The 20,873-nt window shown below is 43.4% G+C and overlaps 3 protein-coding genes across 4 annotated transcripts; 2 read left to right on the top strand and 1 right to left on the bottom strand.

Annotated features, from left to right (window-relative positions):
* The first annotated feature begins 746 nt into the window (after positions 1-746).
* On the top strand, positions 747-7,151 carry LOC117833045 (uncharacterized). 2 transcript variants are annotated; one of them, XR_004635324.2, is made up of 4 exons: positions 747-2,444; positions 2,565-3,496; positions 5,202-5,269; positions 6,791-6,874. XR_004635324.2 is itself a non-coding variant. In XM_034712405.2 (3 exons), the coding sequence occupies exons 1-3, from the start codon at positions 1,116-1,118 to the stop codon at positions 6,933-6,935; spliced, it is 2,406 nt and encodes an 801-aa protein (XP_034568296.1). In that variant the 5' UTR covers positions 748-1,115; the 3' UTR covers positions 6,936-7,151. The 2 variants fall into 2 exon arrangements, 1 of the variants encoding a protein (XP_034568296.1); XM_034712405.2 differs by lacking the exon at positions 5,202-5,269 and having other exon boundaries at positions 748-2,444; positions 6,791-7,151.
* Positions 7,152-8,540: 1,389 nt separating this feature from the next.
* On the top strand, positions 8,541-10,480 carry LOC117866205 (uncharacterized). The gene is made up of 2 exons (XM_034750361.2): positions 8,541-9,222; positions 10,092-10,480. The coding sequence occupies exons 1-2, from the start codon at positions 9,064-9,066 to the stop codon at positions 10,206-10,208; spliced, it is 276 nt and encodes a 91-aa protein (XP_034606252.1). The 5' UTR covers positions 8,541-9,063; the 3' UTR covers positions 10,209-10,480.
* A 2,808-nt stretch (positions 10,481-13,288) lies between these two features.
* Positions 13,289-16,215, bottom strand: LOC117833407 (CBL-interacting protein kinase 15). Its single transcript, XM_034712878.2, has 2 exons — positions 16,054-16,215; positions 13,289-15,106 (listed from the first exon to the last, which is right to left on the bottom strand). The coding sequence occupies exon 2, from the start codon at positions 14,816-14,818 to the stop codon at positions 13,481-13,483; it is 1,338 nt and encodes a 445-aa protein (XP_034568769.1). The 5' UTR covers positions 14,819-15,106; positions 16,054-16,215; the 3' UTR covers positions 13,289-13,480.
* Between the last annotated feature and the right edge of the window lie 4,658 nt (positions 16,216-20,873).

Genomic DNA, 20,873 nt, shown 5'->3' with positions numbered 1-20,873 from the left:
CTTATTTGACTACAAGTTAAAGTTTGCAATTAATCAAGAGATACTTTAATTTGTACATTTAATTGAACAATGTTTAAGTTGTCAATGCTATATTTGAATGGATAAATGGTGCACCCTTGGAAGCGAAAATACGTCACCATTCCTTCCAAAAGCTGATTTAGAAGAAGGATTCTCACATACATTTCTAAAAGCATTGCATGCCTTTTTCAAATTCTCACTCGTTAGCTCTTTTGGTGAACTTTTTCTCGGTTGTCACGACCATTTCCTTAGAAAACATGTTACGTTTTTTTTATGTTTTGATAACTGATTTCTCTTTCCATTTTTCAATATGTATGACCTTTTTGTTAGTATTATAGGATTTGAAGTTGATACATCCATTTTTACTTGAAAATCAATAACTTGTGTAAGTGAGACGGCGAAGTGTACCGGTAAAAAAAATAAATAGGTATCTTTTCATAAAGAAAATATTTTTCAAAATACACATTGCTCTTACGTGCACCAAACCTAGTAGATATCTACCTTTTTTTCACGATGGGTGTGCACAGCTTCTATGTGTGAACCCATATCAGTTTCGCTTTAAATCATGTCGTACGGAAAAAACCAATAATCAACTCAAAAGCATTGTAAACCGGTTTCTATGGCTACAAACGTACGAGTTGCCTTGATAACGAAGAAAAAAAAATTGGATAGAAATGGAGGAGAGGAGATGATGCTTTATCTGGTTTTTTGGCACCTCCACAATTCCTTCGTCTACCTTGCGTCACCTTCCCAAAGAGAGTGAGAAAAAAAAAATCAGCCAGACAACCCCGAAAGACCGAAAGGACGGGGAAGGGATTGGAAAGTTAGGGTTTTCGCCATGGCCATCCCCCCGCTCGAGCTCCCTTTCCTCAAATCCATTCTTCCCACTCTCTCTTCCTAGCTGCCGCATCTCGCATCCCCCACAAAAGGAGCCGCCCGCTTTGATTCCCCTCCCCCATTCGAGGGTTTCCCTCCCCTTCCCCCAAATCGAATCGCCGCATTGCCGGCCGAGCAAGCAATCCCCCCACCCACCCGGCTTCAAGACGGCGCTGGCGATCCAGCAGAGGGCGAGGGCGGCGGAGGCGGCCGGATAATCAATGTGTCCGCTGTGCTCCGTGCAGCGCTGGTCGCGGCGCGTCGCCACCATGCTCCCGTGGCTCGTCATCCCGCTCATCGCCATCTGGGCCACCACCCAGCTGCTCCTCCCGGCCGCCTACCGCTTCGAGGTCACCTCCCCGCGCCTCGCCTGCGTCTCCGTCCTCCTCCTCACCCTCTTCTGGTATGAGATCCTCCTCCCGCGCCTCTCCCTCTGGCGCGCCCGCCGCTCCGCGCGCCTCCGCGAGGAGCGCCGCGCCCACGCCCTCGAGCTCCACAAGCTCCGCAAGACCGCCACCCGCCGCTGCCGCAACTGCAGCAACCCCTACAGGGACCAGAACCCCGGCGGCGGCAAGTTCATGTGTTCCTACTGCGGCCATGTCTCCAAGCGCCCCGTGCTCGACCTTAATTCAGCTGGGAAGGCGCCCACCGGATGGCCATGCGCTCAGGATTGTGGATACTGGCTAGACATGCGCTGCTCCTCTGGCAATAACAACTCTTTCTTAGCATTCTCATGGCGCTTGCTGTCGTCCTTTTGCTCGACAGCAGCCAGCTGGTTCTTGAGGAAGATATTCAGATTTACATCATCAGGGGACGATGAGGGCTTGGGCCCAGATGGTAAAAGGTTGTCAAAGAGAGGGGAGAATGGAGGAAAAGCAGAGGAGAGCAGGGTCGAGAAGGCGAGGAGGAAGGCAGAGGAGAAGAGACTGGCAAGACTGGAGAGGGAAATGCTGGAGGAGGAGGAACGGAAGCAGCGTGAGGAGGTGGCGAAGCTAGTGGAGGAGCGCAGGAGGCTGAGGGATGAGAAGGCAGAGGCTGAGGAGCGGTCCAAAAGCGCTACCCCTGTTGGGGAGAAGGATGCTAGGAGGGAGGCAGAGAGACGGCGGCAGGAGAGGAGGAAGAGAGAGGACAAGGGTTCAAGCAAGAGCAATTCAGATTGTGAAGACATCGATAGAAGATTGGGCCGCGAAGGCGATAGGAAGCGAGACATTGACAGAAAGAGTGACTTGGACAAGCGTGAGGGTTATAAACCTCATTACTTTGAAGCTAACAACCATAGTAATAAGACAGTGGAGAGCAGAACCAAGTACTTTGGCCGTATGACGGGTGGTTTCTTATCATCTTCAAGAGGGTTTGGTGGAGGTTCCTTCTTTGGCAGAAGTGCTCAGGCCCCTGCCCCTCAAGTTAACAAGGTTAGTAGACCTGTAGTTCCTGCAACTGACCAGGGTAATGCACTCAAAAGAGAAACCCAGCATGCAGCCACTCAAGCTACAGCCAAATCCGCTACAGCTGGAGAAACCAGAAGTTCATGGACTAATTTTAATCGACCTGTGAGTAACAAGGGCATCACTATTTTAGTATAAAATCTTATTGTTAGAACCAAATGATGCTGCTTTTACCTGAATTTTCGTCTTAAATCTTCCAATTATTTTGTATTTTGCTATATGCAGGTTAGTCCAAATGTGCAGCCACACCCTACCGGCCTTAAAAAGTCATGGCATCAGCTGTTTAGCCGTTCAGCGTCTGTGTCCCCTTGTCCTGATGTTACAACTTCAGCTCGTGATATGAATTGGAAGCCAGAACCAAATGGAGCACAAATAAGCAATGCTCATTCATTTCTCTCTCATTATCCTCCTCTGGAAAGCAAGCCAAGTTCAAGCCAGTCCATGCATTTTCCAGGTTTTCCACCACTTAATGGACCACCTCCCATTAAGCCATTGCCTCATTTTCCTGCTGGACACACGACCTTCTATGATGATGCAGAATCCACAGTATTTGAAGAATCAGAACAATTTGAAGACCCATGCTATGATCCAGATGCAATCGCATTACTTGGGCCTGTTTCAGAGTCTCTAGATAACTTCCCTCTGGACTTGAATTGTGGGTTCAACTCGAGTAATGTCACCAAGGAATCACATGGGAGGCCTTCACCAATTGAGTCTCCTCTGTCACGATCTCGTATGGTTGATGAAAAGCCCATCAAGCAACCGCACTCATCAACCACAAAAGGGCCTGGTGGTTTCATTTCGCCTGAGGCTAGCAGTGAACAAGGCACATGGCAAATGTGGAGCACACCATTGGTTCAGGAAACTTTAGGTCTGCAAGGTCCTCAGAGTCAGTGGCTTCGACAAAGTACAAATCAATTTAACCATAGTGCAAATCTTTTCAATGGTGGAACAAATAGCTCCCTGAGTACTGGTTTGAATGACAGTGATCCATGGCTGCAGAAAGCACCCTTCCAGCAATTGCCACCTGATACACCAAGCCTGTTCCTTCCACATGAAGTACAAGAAAAAGCTATAAACAATGATTTTGTTTTTGGTTCTCCTAACAAATCAGCCCGTGAACACCCCTTTGGGCCGCCTGGTCATCCTTGGCCCAAGTACGTATTTTCTGATGCTCCTTTTCTTTTCAGAAATTTTGCCACATCAAAGGCTTTCATCACTGCTGATACTGTTAACTTGAACTAAAACTCGCTATAATAACTCATGAGAGAATAGCTGTTGTCCTTTCCCCAGATGTTGACAATGCTTGTTTCCTGTAATTGTGCGAGCATGTTTTTCCTGTTCACTAGTAGATCCATGTATCAACACATTGAGCACCAAATTATTGGCAAACTTATATGCTAATGCTCAAGGTTGCGCATTAATTTGTATGTACTCCCTCCGTTCCAAATTGTGGGTTGTTTTAGCTTTTTGAGGTGCATAGTTTTGGTATGCACCTAGATATAGTGTATGTCTAGATGCATAATAATATCTATGAATCTAGAAAAGTCAAAACGACCTACAATTTGGAACGGAGGGAGTAACTAGTTACAAACATGTGTGGAATCTCCATCTGTGATTGTGGATCACTACTTATTTCAACCAGGGAATTTATGTATAGAAACGAGAGGCTTTTGAAAAACAAAGTGCATTATCTTGTTATCTAGTAAACAGAGTTTTTAATTTATTCTAATATTATATTGTTAAATTGTGTGTATGAATGATCCATCTTGAAAAGATGAAAGGCTCTGGTGCGCTTTATTCTCCAATGATTAGCTGGAACTGGAAATTTCACATGGATCTTGTTTTTACAAGTCATACATGCAATTTGGGGTGGGGCAAGGAGCAGGGGCTCTTCTAGATTTTTTTTTGAAGAAATTGTTTCATGTATGACTCACGCCAATTTTGGCTTTTGAAGTCACTACTCTAGAAGGTGTCCGCCATGCTAGGCACCACCATCCTGTGTACCGCCTATTCGCCACCTAGTCTTCCAAGCTTCTGCCTAACCCTGATTAATCTCTAGGCACCTCCCAGCTGCCTGCCAACTGCCTAAAGCCTTTTAGAATACTTGATCACAGATATGTATTTCTTATCATTTTCATGGTTCATTGTTCCTTGATGATATGGTATTAACAGTTGGTGTTCTACTGTTGGTGGTTCCTCATGATGATCAATTGACAAACTACCATCATGAACAATTAGCTAGGATTGCACCCGAGCTAGTTGCATGGTGTGTTCCACTTGTTGCGATTGTTAAACGTTAAAAACTCAGCAAAGATTTTGTTTCAACAATTGCATGGTTGATGAATGAGTTGGCCATGGTTTTCTTTAAACCTGGCTAGAAATTCTGTTGAGCAAATTCTTTTTTGAAAGTAATCCAGATGGACATTCATTGCTAGGTCTAAATTGCTTAGAAAGAAGGCGCAGAAGCCAAGGACCGTGTAGTTTCCATCATGAACTATAGGATCATTAACTAATGTTTTGGTCCCTGGTCTTGATGATGTGTTCCTTTGATAATTAATGTAGCTGTCAAACCATGAAGTAAAATGCATTATTTGTATTTTAATGGTCTTGTCATGACCTTTTGTTCCCTAATATTGTTTTTCAATGACTCTGGGGGTACTGAAGTGTCTGACAACTATCAAGTCTTTGTGTTTACAATGGAAAGAAATTTTTGGAGTGGATAATCAGAGTGACACTTGATTTTATGATATGATGCTCCCTGCAATGTCTTGGTCCTCTACATTCATTATCTTCCACTGGTTGCATTGGTTTGCTGTATTTTTTAAATAGGGAAATAATATCGTGGGCTACTTCTTTTAGGATCTAGAGGCTAGAGTTAGATGGTGAAAAGCCAGAGCTCACTGCAGGCTAAGCTTATTCTCTTGCAGGTATTTTTTGAGTTACGTTTAGGTTGATAGCAAGTGTTTAAGTTTTAGTTTTATTTTTTATCTCTAGCAATATTGGGTGATATACATCGAAGAAAATGTGATAATATGAGATTGGTGGTAGAACAAACTCAGCTGACTCCAAAGCCCAAAGTGGACAGTTAAATATTTGCCTATAGTTTGTGCAATGCCACAACCCTTGAATGAATGAACGGATGGTTTTATGGGGTGCTAGTGTTGTTTACTTAGCCAAGATTTTTGTTCTTATAAAGATATGTAGTTTGATTGATAGACATCCCACTCTTGACACTGGATGGTTGGCATGATTCTTTTAGATGCTGTTCGCTAGTGGTGATTGGTGCCTGCATCCTTTTTTGACCTTCTTGTTAATGAAGAGTATTATTGGGTGTTACAGCGTTGTTTGATCTGTTGCTTTTCTGGACGTGTCATGTAGAATTTCTTGAGGTGCTAACTGGTAGCTCGGTTTCTGTTTGCATGGGTGGTGGGTAGGCCCCTTGATGCATAAAAGCAGTTTGTAAAGGTGCTGCGGTGCAAGAACAGGCAGTCCAGTCCATGTTATATATGGATGTTCAAGTCTACTACTAGTCACAAATAAGTGACATTTTGTGGCTGTCTTAAATCAACCAGTCCAAACTTTAGTTTGAAATTACTTTTTATGTGTTGAGTTTGGATATTTGAAAATGATATTACTAGATTTGTCTTGAAATATAGTTTCGTAAAAGTATATTTTGATGTATTTTATTAGATAATTGAAACTGTGTCAAAGTCCAAAATGTGACTTATTTGTGACTGGAAGGGGAGTTGTTAGGGCACAACTTTGAATGTGTAGGGAGGATCACGTCTGTCGGAGTGACGTGTTCTTCAGTCCTATCCCATGGTCACGGCTATAGGAGTGACATCCACACAATTTGTGCATGTTTGTTGCTGCCAACATCAAATTATGGCTCATGGGAACATGGAACAAAAGAATTAGGCATTCAGTTTTGTTAGCATGGCCAGTTCATTATAAGTCAGGTTGAAATGCTCAGATGCTATGACTGAGAGCACTTGGTTTCGACAGATCAGGCTGCATGCAAGACAGCAGGAATGAGGCACCTGACCTATTGACAGGCTCCAAGCGGATAGATACTCTGCATAACTAGATTAACACATGGGCATCCATGTATGAACTTTATTTTCATGTGTATGGTTTGCATGAAATGAGATAGCATAGCATACTCGTTTGTTTTCAGTTTAGACACAGCCTATTGGTGTTTGAATTTGCTTGTTCCAAGTTTACGGTTGGCACCTTGAAACCTTTTGCCCTGAACTTAAGTACACATGACCTGCATGCAACTGTGACTGGCTGAAATCTTTACCTTTTATTACCTTGGTTGTGCCCTTTGCCTTGGCTATTGGCTTCATTTAGTTTGTCCACTTTTATCTGTATATGTGGTGTTTTTTGGCTTGCAGTATTGTAAACTCTGGAGCTCACTACTTTGTTGGGGTCTATTATTTTTGCAGGGAGGAACTGGTGCTGAAAGGAGCTCAGGAAGCAAACCATATGTCGTTGGCGCCTTGTGCACATGTTGGTGCTGGAGGCTTATTTTCGTCAACAAGTCCTGATGTACAGTCAGTGTGGTCTTTCAATGAAAAAGAGACAGCATAGAATGAACTTTGATTATATAGAGGGAACGAAATGTGGAGCCAAGACTTCCTTGCCTCCTCCTCCTCCTTGCAGTGGTGTAGGGGTTACTGAGGAGATAAGATAAGCTGGACTGTGTTCCTTGATGCAAAAGTATGATGATTTTGTTAAGTAGCACTGACTGCCTCACCAGTTAACATGCGCCCATGCATTGCCTATATTGGCTCTTGGTTGTTTGAAGGAAGGTTTGGTTGTGCATGTCACGTTATTGTTTGTATATAGGTAAGTTGTTTTGTGGCGAGAAAGCTAAGGTTGGATACCGACACCATATATGGTAGGAAGGATAATGTAGAAGAAGTGGTGATCGCATTAACTCACACAGTTGGTGCTTGTTATCCAGAACTGCTAACCATCTTGTTTTAGCAGTAGTATAATATAATCCTGGGAAGGTGGCGTTTTGCGTTGCGGGCTTGTTTGTCAATCTGCACGCCTAACTTTTGCTTCATTCGCAAGTGGTTCACCAGTCACTGGCCTCTATTGGCTGGTTGTTGGAAACGAAAGAGACGTCCACGCCACACATGGCGGCTCATGTCTTGAACTGAAGCCAATTACTGTATTAAGCGACTCGATTGATTGATGCAGTGGTGGCTGGTAAGCAAGCATTGCATTTGGTCTAGCACCTCCATATCTGCCGCAGCGTCCTCTACCACTACGACTACGATATATGTTCATTATCACTACGTTGTGGTTGACAACCACTATATCTGAGATGCATATGCGCATTTGACTTCCCGAACGAACAATAGACTAGGATAACAACCCAGCTGTACATTGATCATTGCTGCATTTCTTTTTTTGGTTATGAAGGGTAAAAAGCATATAGAAAGTCCAGTGGTCAAAATGGGAAAAAGATTGGAAAGTACTGTGCAAATTTATGGAAAAAAAGGAACTTTGGAATTTTGAGAAAAAAAATCCTAAAAGTTGGCACTCCATACAGATATACTTTATTGCAAAAAGTTAGGATTCAAAAATTAATCTTCCTATATTAATTCATAATGAAAATAACAAATCTTGTCTGTAATAATCTAGAACTAGTATGAACCTCAACGATTTGTGAGAAAAGTATATCATCACATCAACTTTGAATGTCATTTCAAATTCCAATCTTTTTTGAACTTCAAAGTATGCTTATGGGTGTATATTGTTTCACTATTTTGGAACCCGTGCCCATTTTCACTAGAAATGCTCCCATCGCTGGTCAGTAATCAATCTTCTGGCAAAAAGACATGCAGCCTAGTGGTTAAAGCACCTAAGTAGCACCAGCAAACTTAAGTTCAACTATTCGTGGAAGCGAATTAAATGAGTTTGAAATAAAAAAAATTATATAAAAAAATCAATCTTCTAGAGCTGCATTGCCGCCGCTGCTCGACGACCACGACGCTTGCGAGTTGCGACAAAGACCAAAACAGGTGTTAGGAATGGTCATTTGGTCTTTAGTATTTGTGAAAGCGCATTGCTTGGTTGACACAGCTCGTCGCCTCAAACATGGAGGTTGGGCCCCACTAACAGCCGAAACAGTCTTTGGATGCAATGCATATGAGCCGGGTCACATTCTGACGGCCGTCGTCAGGTCACGGTACAGGGTGGGTGCAGAACAGATGGTGGGAGGCGCGTTTTGACGTGGCCGCCGTTGGTCTGCTGCTCCTCCTCCCTCATTTTGTTCGTCTCGTCTTCCACCGCGGATCCCTCCTTCTCCGGTCCTTCCACCTGCTCTTCTCTTCTCTGATTGCGTTGCCTCGCACAGTTTCTTCCATTTTTTCTGCTCACACCCTCCCTTTAATAATTCAAAGGGAAGTTGCGTTAGGTGGGCGCGTGCGTGCTCCAGCCTCGGGAGGAGGGACAAACACAAGAAAATTGCTGCAAGGGATCCTTGACATCCACCCACCCAGAACCGGGTCCCAATCCAACCTCCCCTAATCCGCCATTGCAGCACTCTCCCTCCCCAATCGCCAAACCCCCGCCGCCGACAAGGAGCAACCCACAGCCAAAAGGCGCCGCCTTTCTTGAATCCGTTTCCTGCCGGCCTTCCATCTGCTGCGCCGGATTGATTGCTTCGTTGGTCGGCAAGGAACCCAGCCCCAGGCGAGAGAAGATGTGCCCGCTGCGGGTCATCCTCATCTTCCTCTCCGCCACCATCGCCGGATTCTTCCTCATCCGCGGGCTCAACGCCGAGCCTGACCAATTCGACGCCGACGACGACAAGGCCTCCGACTCGGGATCCCCCAGGGCCCCTCTGCCCCTCCATTCCAAGGTAACGCCTCCCTCCCTCCCTCCCTGTTCCTATTCTTAGCTTCTTGCCTGCACTGAAAGGGAATTGGACTCCTAATTTCCTAGTACTAACTAGGATTGCAACATTAGCAAGGCCCTTCAATTTCGACGCACAATGAGCTTCCGGTTGATGTATCATCATTAAGGAGAAATCTAATTCTATTGCACTGTTTGCCAACCAACATGCCCTCGCTTCTGTTCTTCGTCATGTCAGCACATAGGGTTGCTCCTCGAGAGCTTATTTTCAGGCTCATTTGATCCATCCAGTTATCAGTACATACAGATATGCCATGGATAGATAATAAGCTACCCTTGCTCTTCTTCATGCATAAACTACCTTGTTAGCACGGTTACATTTCCTCAACCTTTCTTTTTAAAGAAAATCCTACTATAAGGCTTACACTGATTAAAGCAATTGCAAATTCAGGGAATAAATTGTACCACTTCACTGAGCAGCGTTTGGTTTGGTAGCCTTGAAACTCACTAGAACTTGAAACATTTGGAATCTTGCCCAGCACTGCCACTGTCCTCAGATCTGACAAAAATCATGTTATAAACTCTTCCGATCTACCATCAGAATTTGTTTACAAAGTAAATGCATGGAAACATGAGCTGAGTGGGGGCTTAGAAGTGTTTAAACAGTTGCATGGTGCACGTGAATTAGCAAAGATGGTTAAGCACCGCATAATTGTGCACGCTGCATAATCGATAGTCACTTGCTACTACTTCTGGTTTAAATACTAAATCCTCAGCTCATTGTTTCCCTTGTTTACAAATCTGAAAGATACAATATTGTTTCTTCAATAGCAATTGGTTCACAATCTGAAGGATTGTTTTTCTACACTAATCTAGGTTGGATCGGCTGTGAAAACCGGGTTCTGGACTATGGTGGACATGGCAAGCGGACGGTACCTCTGGCGCACACTTGTTGCACAACCGGCAAAATCTGAGTCAGAAAAGGCTCGGTGACGAATGTTCATAATTTATTTTGTATTTTGCTGATTGAGTGCCAAAAGGAGGTGAAGACTGGCACAATTCTGTTGTGCTTACATGTCGGTGTTGATGTGTAGTATGGTGGCAAATGTAACACGGGTGGGGATTATATGCTAAAGTAAATGTGCAGAATGGTTCATGTTTGAGCATTGTGTTGTACAATACTGTAAGTGGGTGCAATGCTGGGAGTATGGACTTTGGACATGGCATTTCGGCTGAAGTTTGCATGATTTTATCTTTACACTAAATCCATGCTTAAATGTGGGACCAGCATGTGCTAAATGTGATTTTATCTTTACACTTCTGGTATTTTATTTGTGGTGCTACTTGAAACGGAGCATGCTTGTCATGGTCAGTTCTGTTGGGTTTCTGGTATATGTGATGCTACTTGAATCGGAGCAGGCTTGCCATGGTCAGTTTTGTTGGTTACGAGAGAGTCGTTACTTGTTACTCTGATCTTGTAAAATGTTTTATTGCGATGATGTGCACAGGTTTTGGGTAAGTGTCTCCCCCAGTTAACACCACCAATTCCATTGCTTCAGTAGTGTGAGATGTTTTCTGGATGGATGGCATCATCTCAAATAAAAAAATGGAGGCATGAAACACCATCATCATCTCTTGGTAGCCTTGGCCTTCAGTTTTGAGTCTGCTGTTGCTGCTGTCATCCTCCAAGGTTGTAATGGTAGCAGATGGAGCCTGAAAACACATTACGTGCGCCTCTTTCCTGGTACAAAACCTGCCGAAACACTAGAAAATCCTTAAGCAATTTGCTCTTAGAGCTGACAGGTTGCGTTTTTGGTCAGAAACCTTGTCTTTAGACATGAAAAGCCGAAGAGCAGATTTCTCTCCTCGGTCTTTAGACTTGTGCTACATGTTTGAGAGAAAAACGTCGTTCGCAAAACCTTAAGGAAATTGCTCTTAGAACTGACAGTTTGCATTGTGGTCTTTAGACATGAAAAGCTGAACAACAGAATGCTCTCCCTTTGTCTTGTGTGCTACATGCTTGAGAGAAAAACGTCACTTGCAAACTGCAATTGCAAGAGGCCTAGAAACATTTTTGAGGTGGATCATGTCTTGATGGGCTTTGCTGGATCCTATACATAAACTCCACTGGTTGTCACTTGTTATCAAACATAATAGCCTGAGGAAAATGGAAAGGAATGGAATGAACCAGAAAATGATATTAAGCGTTCCGTAGCGTCTCCATTAGCTCTTGATAGAGGAAAGCTTTTCTCTGTTTACTGTACAGCAGATGATCTGGACATAAGCAAGAATCACAAACAAAAGGTACACACGTTGCAGAAATATCATGGTTTGAGTTAGCTTGTAGAATGAAACGAAGGAGTTTGTACTGCCATCTTGCCATTCAAAAGTCATGATCACCCAAAGTCTCATGTCTAAAGTATGTATAAAAAACGGAAGGGCATAATAATAACACAAGGAACAAAAGGATGAGTGCAGCAGAATCAATCGGCCCAGTTGGATCGAGTTGGGCCCAGTTGGATCGAGTTGGGCCCGGGTCTTTTTTTTTACAAAGTTCAATACACAAGGAAGCGATCGTGTGGAAGGCAAGCAATCAACTCCAATGTCTGGGTTGTATTTTTTATATTTATCTGCTTCTAGGATTTTTTTTTGAAACGAGCAGTAGGAGAGCTGTTGTTATATTAAAAGAGAGGAAAAGCCCGACAGGCCATATACAAACGTACTATACAAGCTATACACTCACATCCTCAAAACGGGGAGGCAGAACTCCGCTATGACAACTAGTACAAAACGGACGCCTAAGCTGAGAGAAAGTTCCCCAAGTGTTTAGCTCCTGCAGCGACCCACATCGCAGCTTGGTTCTTGATGCCATCGGTTATCTGGGTAACCGTCTTGTCTTTGCGCTGGTGCTTCTAGAATTTTAATTCCACCAGGTAGTACATATTCAACAGCTGTCACACCCTGTCGATCAACTTGGGTTCTATATAAGCATATACCCCCACAGATCCAAGCCAAGCCATATAGGGGGGGAAAAACTGAACAAGTAAATTTGCATGTTGAAACCATGACAGATTTTAATTTTGTCTCTTGTTTGTGGAGATACATCGCATCAGGCATCAATCATGGTACCTCATCAAGAACAAAAGCACATATGTTGAAAATCAGGAACCCACACAGTTTATCCCATAATTATGCACAACTTGGCATAGCGGCGATTGGTTTGCTAAAACTAATTGGATTGGATCGATGTTTGTCCTGTGGTTGGTAAGGCATGTGAAAAAACGAGCTGTCGGATCTATCCTTAATCCCAATTGATGGGGACAAATTCTTTTTTCAATGCAAGGGGAGTAGGGGACTAGTGGAGTTTAAATACGGTCTCAACTTATCAACATGTGTTGTACGTTTCATATTTTTTATATGCACTTTTTGTGTGGTGTACATTTTATTACCTTTCTTTCTTTGTAACTCCACTTTTTTAGTTTCCAATGAAGGTGCTACCTCTACATCACTCTGTCTATTAGTACCCAATTTCCCAAGTTAATTTTCCTATTCAAATACGCACACTGACCGAGTGATCAAGAGTTACTTTCTGATGCCCCTCATGAAAAGTTAATCTACTCATAAGGAAGTGGAGATTCAAAGCACAGCACCATCTTTTGATATGCAAAAAAAAAAAGAAATCTTGAAATTTTGGTTGATAAACTCAAGAGAAACAGTGAGCTCCTAGTAAGAACAAAGGCCAAAAGTTTTAGATTCAGTGAACACATATCGATTTGAATTTCAAGCATCAGAAAAAGAACATATAGATCATTCTTGATGCCATAGAGAATCACATTGGCATTCGGTTGCTGGAGTGGCTAAAAAAAATTAATTGATTCCATATGCAGGTGATGAGATGCATATTTTTTTGCAAATGTCATATGTGCGCAGAGAATTCATGCTCTAGGCACGATGTTTCACCAAAAGAAGCTATTATCTTAGTACTGGAAATCTTAGCCTTTTTTCAAGCACCAGAGGTGTTGTATATCATTATCGACGGGGACAGCAATTACAGAACAGAAAGAGTTTCAGAATAAAACTCAAGAACTCAGCCTCTCAACAATTATTATTCGACGAAATACAGCCTAATGGTTCACATCAACACAACTCAACAGGTGTTCTTCCAATACAAAAACGAATGTAGTTGCTAACAATGAACACATGAAAATAAAATCTGAGCTGAAAAATCAAACGGAATTTCAGACCACAAACTGAGGCATCCAAAGCTACTCCTGCTTTTGCTGCTGATCATCTCCATGCCAGGCCCAGACTATGTCCTTCAGCGCTGGCCGGATGTGCTCTTCGAATAGTTTCTGATACTCAAGTGAATCACCGCTTGTTTGTTTCATCTCAACAAGATGATGAAATGGTGTGATCTCAAAGATCTCTGTGTCAAACTGAAGGACACCATTCCTTCCCTCCTTCCTCCCTTGAATCTTGACAACACCATTATCCTTCTTCCTTACCCTGAGATTCAGCATCTTTGCGACGTCTTCAATCTTCGAGATGATGGCCGAGGCTGGCTTGTCTGAAGTAAATCTTGCCTCCTTTCTGCACTCCTTTTCAATAAATAGGCCAGATAGATCAAACCCCAAGGAGAAAGAGATAATTTCAAAGGCATTTAAGTTCATCACAGTCAGCGGCTTCGCATCTTCATGAGGATTCTTTTTGCGCCTCACAGAAAGTGTTGGAGCAGCATTTATTGTTGCATTCTCACAGGGAATTTTCTCCTTAACTGTGCGGGTCCCCTCGGGACCTTTTCGGAACCAGGTAGACTCTTTTATTTTCTGGATTGAAATTCTTGTGGCTGGGTTGGGGTCCAGGATCTTGTACAACAGCTTCTTGAGTTTGTGTGAAAACCAACTGGGGCACCTGAAATCACCATGCTGTACCTTTCGATACATCTCCATCAAGTTTGGGCCTTGGAAAGGGAGATAACCAGCAACAAGAACAAATAGAACAACACCGCAAGACCAGATGTCTGATTTTGCACCATCATAGCCTATCTTGCTGATCACCTCTGGAGCTACATATGCTGGTGTTCCACAGGTGGTATGGAGCAATCCATCTTGCCTTTTCGACTCCGAAAGTGCGCTCAGTCCAAAATCAGAGACCTTCAGGTTCTCATCCTCATCCAACAGCAGGTTCTCAGGCTTCAGGTCCCGGTGGTACACGCCTCGGCTGTGGCAGTAATCCACTGCACTAATAAGCTGCTGGAAGTACTTGTGTGCAGCAGTCTCTGTGAGCTTGCCACTCTTCTCAATCTTGTCAAAGAGCTCGCCACCTTTCACATACTCCATGACAAAGTAGATCTTGTTCCGTGTTGCCATGACCTCATGAAGCTCAACAATGTTCTTATGTGCCACCAACCTCATTGTTGTGATCTCACGCCTTATCTGCTCTGAAAGCCCAATCTTGAGCACTTTGTCCTTGTCCATCATCTTGATAGCAACGCTCTGATTTGAGTCAAGGTTCCTTGCATAGTGCACCTTGCCAAATGTGCCTTTCCCCAACAATCTCCCCAGCTCATACCGCTCCATTAAAATCTTCCCTCTAGTTTCCATATCTCCAAAAGTGTGGACACAGGGCTATCTTCAGGCCACCAATTAGTTTGACTGCAAAGATTCAGCCCTCTTCCCCCATGTCATGATCCATGGCGGTGAACAGTATTCTTATGGCTTGGTCGTGTCGCAATCTGAACAGTGTGGAATTGTCGCTCACATCAAGAGTTGAGCAGCTCAGCAGCCCTTGTGGAGCAGCGAGCTCCTTGGTGATGCAGCAGAAATCTCTTCTATGAAAGCACATCTTTCAGCATTCCCTGAAGTTTTGCTTCTTGTCGTGGATTTTGTTATCTGCACAGAAGTAAAAAAGAATCATTAAATTCCGCGATTAAGGACTCCAGTATTTGGACAATTTATATATATATATATATATATATATATATATATATATATATATAGATATACTGAATTAACAACCACATAGTAAAGGTTTCCAACAGAATATAAAAAGTTTACTGTATTAACCTAGCAGGTACTATTAACTCAATGTAAGATGTCGTCTCTCTAATGGAATAAGTTAGAATGCGACAATTGCATTGCTGGACCTTTGGCATATCAAAAAAGCTATCGAATTTCTAAGAAGCAAGGCCACCGTATTATTTGGGCAAATGATTGACAGGCAAATTAGGATTTTTCAAATCCTAATCGACAGGCACATGTCAGAGCGGTGACATTCATGGCAACCATCAGAAGATGCCAACTTTGCGCGTTTGTTGATTCCACATCTGACAAGAAGTTTGTTCAGAGGAAACGCGCGTTTGTTGATTCCACATCTGACAAGAAGTTTGTTCAGAGGAAACTGAAGCAACCGACGATGGAAAAAAAAAACCAACATAATCGCAAGGCTGTGTGGCCAGGAAAAAAGTGTGGCGATAACGCAAGAAAGACGAGGCCTTTTCCAAACCTAAACGCCTGGGCGTGGCAAACACTGAGAAGACCAAACGACCTGATACCTACTGGGGTCGGAATCGGACAGAGAGCACAAGAAGAAATTGAAGGCACGGTGAGGCAAGGAACGCCGCCTAATTTTTTTTTCTGAATCTAGACAAACTAACAGGGGAGCGCCAGGTTCCTTGTGCAATGGATGGGATGCGCCCTTACAGCTGAGCAAAATCGACGAATCGAAGCAGATAAACAAGACGAGAACCCGTAAACACGATGGGCACTCGCATGAACTAGCATTGAATATGCAGAGTTGCGGGGAGAGAGAGAGAGAGAGAGAGAGACGGATTGTATACCTTGCGATGCCACGAAGGATGAGGAAGAGGGGGTCGAGGAGGCGACAAAACCAAAACTTTCGCGGGGCTACGCGTTCTGGTTTGGGTATCTAGTTGTTGCCTGAAGTTGAGCTCCGCTGGGCAGGGAGAGGGGATGGGATGCGGCGACAATGAGGCGGAGGGGAAGCTGCTCTTATACAGGGGGGCAGGGGGGAAGCAAAGCAGAGGGGGAATCGGCAATGGCAAGCGAGGAGGGTTTCAGAAGAGCTCTTTTACGGTATACAATACTAATATACAGTATATAAGATCTAGCTGTTCATTATTATAGGTAACTTAGTAATTATTATATTATAAAAAGTGATATTTCAAATATAACGACCTTTTAAACCTGATGTAAAAAATAAAATTATAGTGATATCATTTGTATTTTTTTACCATAATACTTTTATACTACCTATACTATTTATGTATACTATCCATATATAGATGAAGGTTTCAGTAGTATACAATTAATCTTAACCGTTATGTATTTTTATACTCGTTCTTGAAACGTTAGTATAGTTTAAGATTATGTACCGTAAAATATCTCTCCAGTATCTCTCCAGTAAAGGGAAGGAAGGAAGGAAGGTAGGGCTGAGATTATTAGTCGGCCTGCCTAATCATACGCTGCTTGACGATAATGACCCTAACTGATGCCGCCTCCGCTGCGTTTCCTGCGCACCGCATCACACATCCAGGCTCCAGGTCCGGATGGATATTCGCCGTGTTTCGTGTAGTAGACACATGCGGCGACAGCTAAGCCCGTAATGTCGCCGTCCGACTACAGCTCAGGTCTACTAGTAGCTAGCCATCCCCAATCTCCAATTTCATTTTTTCTCATCCACCATCAAGAAGGCTGCTGTTAAAAAAGGCTGCTTTTTTTTTCTTCCTTCCTGAAGAAAGTTGTGATTTTTGTTATTAGGATTAGTAACAACACAGCAACAGTGGTTGATCCGATCTCATCCTTTGGTGGCTGTTCCATGTGCCTTGGACCACTCAACATCACATATCACTACTAATCCTTCCTACCTTGAGAATGTTCATTATTCCTTCAAGGAAATGACAAGTAAAACGATACAAATACCTCTCCATTATATTTGACACTGCTGGTTGCTTGCCGTGCTTGGATTCCGACCAATCAATGCAACCTGATTCAGCTTCACTGCACCTGCTGCAACAGCTAGGCACGCCAGGTCGCCCTCAGGATACAGGTAACACACCATTAAGGCTGATGTGATTTTGCAGTCGGTTCGCTTCAGCTTATCAGTCATCGAACAGTATTTTTCTCTCACAACAAATCAACCATTTTAGCTTTTCAGCCGAGTTACAAGTCCAGCCGAACAGGCTCTTGGTTTCGGTGAGCAGGTAACACACCATGCCAATCTAATCTCATCCTGTGCTGAGTCAGCCAGGCATGCTGCTCCATAGACCCTGGCTTGGACCACTACCGTATGATTCATGCATACGTGTGCTGCTGGATCTTGCGTGATCACGATTCAGTAGCCATGCTTGTTTCTAATTAAGCATAATATACAGAAACTACTTTCTCTGTTGCGCTGTATTTCAAGCTGTGTCTGGTTCCCATAATTCCATGACGTTATGTAACTCAGGGTCCGTCTAGTACAGCTCTGGCTCGTGAAAAAATAGTTTTGGCTTTAACTTTTCCGATGAAATAGTTTTTTTTCTTTGACATGCCTTGTTGGGAAACGTTTGGCAAAACGTTTTCTCCTGTTATTTTTAAATGTATAAAAGATGTAAAATGTCCACACTACCCTTATAGTTTTTTCTTCTTTTTTTTCTCTCTTTCCTTTCTATTTTTTTTCCTTTCTCTTCATTTCTTATCTCCTTTTCTTCTCACCCCTTATCGTCTTCCTGCTCCTCCTCCTACCCGGCTGCCCCTCACCCGCGCCCCCGCCTCCGGTCCTCTGCCCTCACCCACGTGCCTCCACCTCCAGCCCTACACCCCACATCCCGCTAGCAGACACCGCCGATGCTGCACCCCGCCTGCCGCCGCGGTCTCCGACGGCGCATCAGGCGCATCACGTTGCCGCTGGTGCTCCACCCGCCGTCGATCCGCCCCAAGTCGGCACTCGTGCATGCAGGCTCGGTCTCGCCGCCGGTTAGCATCGCGCCCCGCCGATGGTTAGGTGCTCCACGTTGCCGCCAGGTTAGCCCCGCATCCGTGCCGCTCGGTCCAGAGGACAGCGATGGAATTGGACACGTTCGGATGGGGATGAGCCGTGATAAGCCACTATTTTTGGCTTCTCACGCGGGGAGGAACACACTCAGCGTGTTTTGCGGGGCTTCTGCCTGGCTTCTGGTCGCGAGCCATTCTGAGGAAGTGAGGAGCCCTGTTTGGCACGGCTTCATCAAAAACCGCTCAAGAAGCCGCCTGATGAGCCGTGCCAAAGGGAGCTCAATATAATAATAGAGACAGGAGATAAGATGTCATGCATGTGCACCATACTCGTGTCGCCACATTCAGCAGCAATTATCACCGCTACTCCACTCAATCAGAACCACCAAATGATAAGAAAACACTATTTTGTTACCAACTTATTTACGAATATATATATGAAAGTGATATATGGCGCCAGAGAGCGAAACATGTTGTTCCTTAGTTACAACAACATGACCTTTCCTGTCAACCATTCATTTATACAAGTATCTAGACTATAGGGAAACAAAAGAGGAGAACTGGAAAAAAATCATCAAAATGTTCAGTATTGCTCAAAATTTGGAAATCTAATAATTTACAACACAAACAACAAGTTTTACTATAGAAAAGAAACTATTGGTGTTGAATTGAAGATAGTTACAACTAATACTACATACTTCCCATCCAACACTAGGGTGTATTGTGAAACAAAAAAAGGACTTCTTCGAAGTATATTTTTATATTCAATCAGAATATATATTGTCAATGTATATGAAACAAACACCATGCCAAAGTAGTTTATGTTACTGCCCTATTTTGAAATTTAATTTTATACACTAAACAAACAAATAGTTTTACTAATTATTGATCAAATATCCTGAGTTTTCTTTTTTTAAAAAAAATCAAAATATAATGCACCTTTAAAATGCATGCAGTAGGAGGAGAATACAGCTTTGTTCTTGAACTGAATGGACTTTTATTTCCTTAAATGAGCAGGCAACCTGTATTAACATCCAAAGAGTGTTACATCATCTACTAGACTAGTACAATGGCTACAATGAAATCGTTACAGCTTTTCTGTCACATTATGATTCAGTTCTGATTCCTTAACTCAACTTTAGAAGCACAACGAATCTATTGTAGAAAGGTGGCTAAATTCATTTGCAGGATGCATGTGCTATATTTCCTGCACACATGAGACCTGATCTGGCCCAAAGTTATGTAAACACCAACATGAAGCAATATGTGGCCCAACTTATTGCCGACAACATTTTATCGCTTATGATTCAATTTAGATTCCTCAGCTTGATTTAAGAAGCACAACGAACCTTGCCTAGAAATATGGCTAAATTCATTTGCAGGATGCATGTGGTATATTCCCGTCACACAAAAAAACTGATCTAGCCCAAGTTTATGGCATCATTCATCTCTATTTGTTATGTTCAACTTATGTAAACACCAACCATGAAGCAAATCTGTGGTCCTCAAAGGACCATCCAATTGATTCATCCAAAACATGGCAGCTAGTGGTGCAACATTTCAGTTTTAGGAGAACAAGCTACCATACCTAGTAAACCGAGGCCCCTTTTCACAATATAACCACCGTTAATTAAGAAAAAGAATCTACCTACCTAGTTAAACTAGAATTTATTCGGAATAACCAGGGAAATTTTATTTCCAGTAGGCAGGCAGGCAGAGGCAACAGGCAAGAGCCATTTTGGTTTACGATGAATCTGGATTGATTCCAACGACCTTGCTCCCAATAATGCCACCTGCAGGACCAGATCGCTATCTGGCCGGCAAGCAGCTGCCTACCACTCTCGATCCAAACAAGCCCTACATATTTGTTTAATTCTGTGAAGGTTCGTCGTTTAAGAAAAAACAAATGTGGAGGTCCTGGTCGATCGGTCACCGCCACGTCTGCAGGGCCACCACCCACATATCCCGTTGCAATGATGATTCCGTTTCTTTTGGAGGATGCCGTCGTGGTTGATCACTGATGACTCGGATGCTCATCGATTGCCGTAGAAGCGGCAACCAATGCAATCGGAGATATTTCTTGTTGCAAGCTCTAGCTCTGTTGTCTGCGTCTGAAAAAGCGAGGGATGAGAGAAACATAAAGCAGAGAGACAGTCATGACGTTCTAGACAAAGAAAAGCAAAATTCATGGCCGTGGACGCAGGAGGTAGTAGTACGAGTACTTATCACATGCACGGCCAAACCAACAAAGGACATGTCACCGTATTATTTACATGAAATATATGTAGTCCAGTGACTGATGATGATCCGACGGACAAACTTGGTGATGATGATTAATGGAATAAATGTCGATATCTAGCGCCTAAATGATCGAGGGTGATTTGTCGGCAAATATAATCATCGTTAAGACGTTAAGACGTGTGCTAGCTTAGTACTTTGGAAAATCTTATTGCATGCGCATAGGCTGATGATCGATGAAGCTTCGTGATGGACATGCACATGGCATCTTGTTGTTAATTACGAGAGAGGTCTCAAGAACAAGCCAGATTGTCGTCGTCCTGGACTCCTGGTGGTGGTGTCGTCATTGTTAGTGTAGGTTACCGGCGGCGACCTGAAGCATGGCGATGGGATCGATTAATAGGACCTGACAAGCACATTATTGGAT

Source organism: Setaria viridis, chromosome 8 (genome assembly GCF_005286985.2).
Source record: "Setaria viridis chromosome 8, Setaria_viridis_v4.0, whole genome shotgun sequence".
NCBI lineage: Eukaryota > Viridiplantae > Streptophyta > Magnoliopsida > Poales > Poaceae > Setaria > Setaria viridis.
Note: the sequence above shows the minus strand (reverse complement) of the source record. Positions and strands in the feature narration are given on the sequence as shown.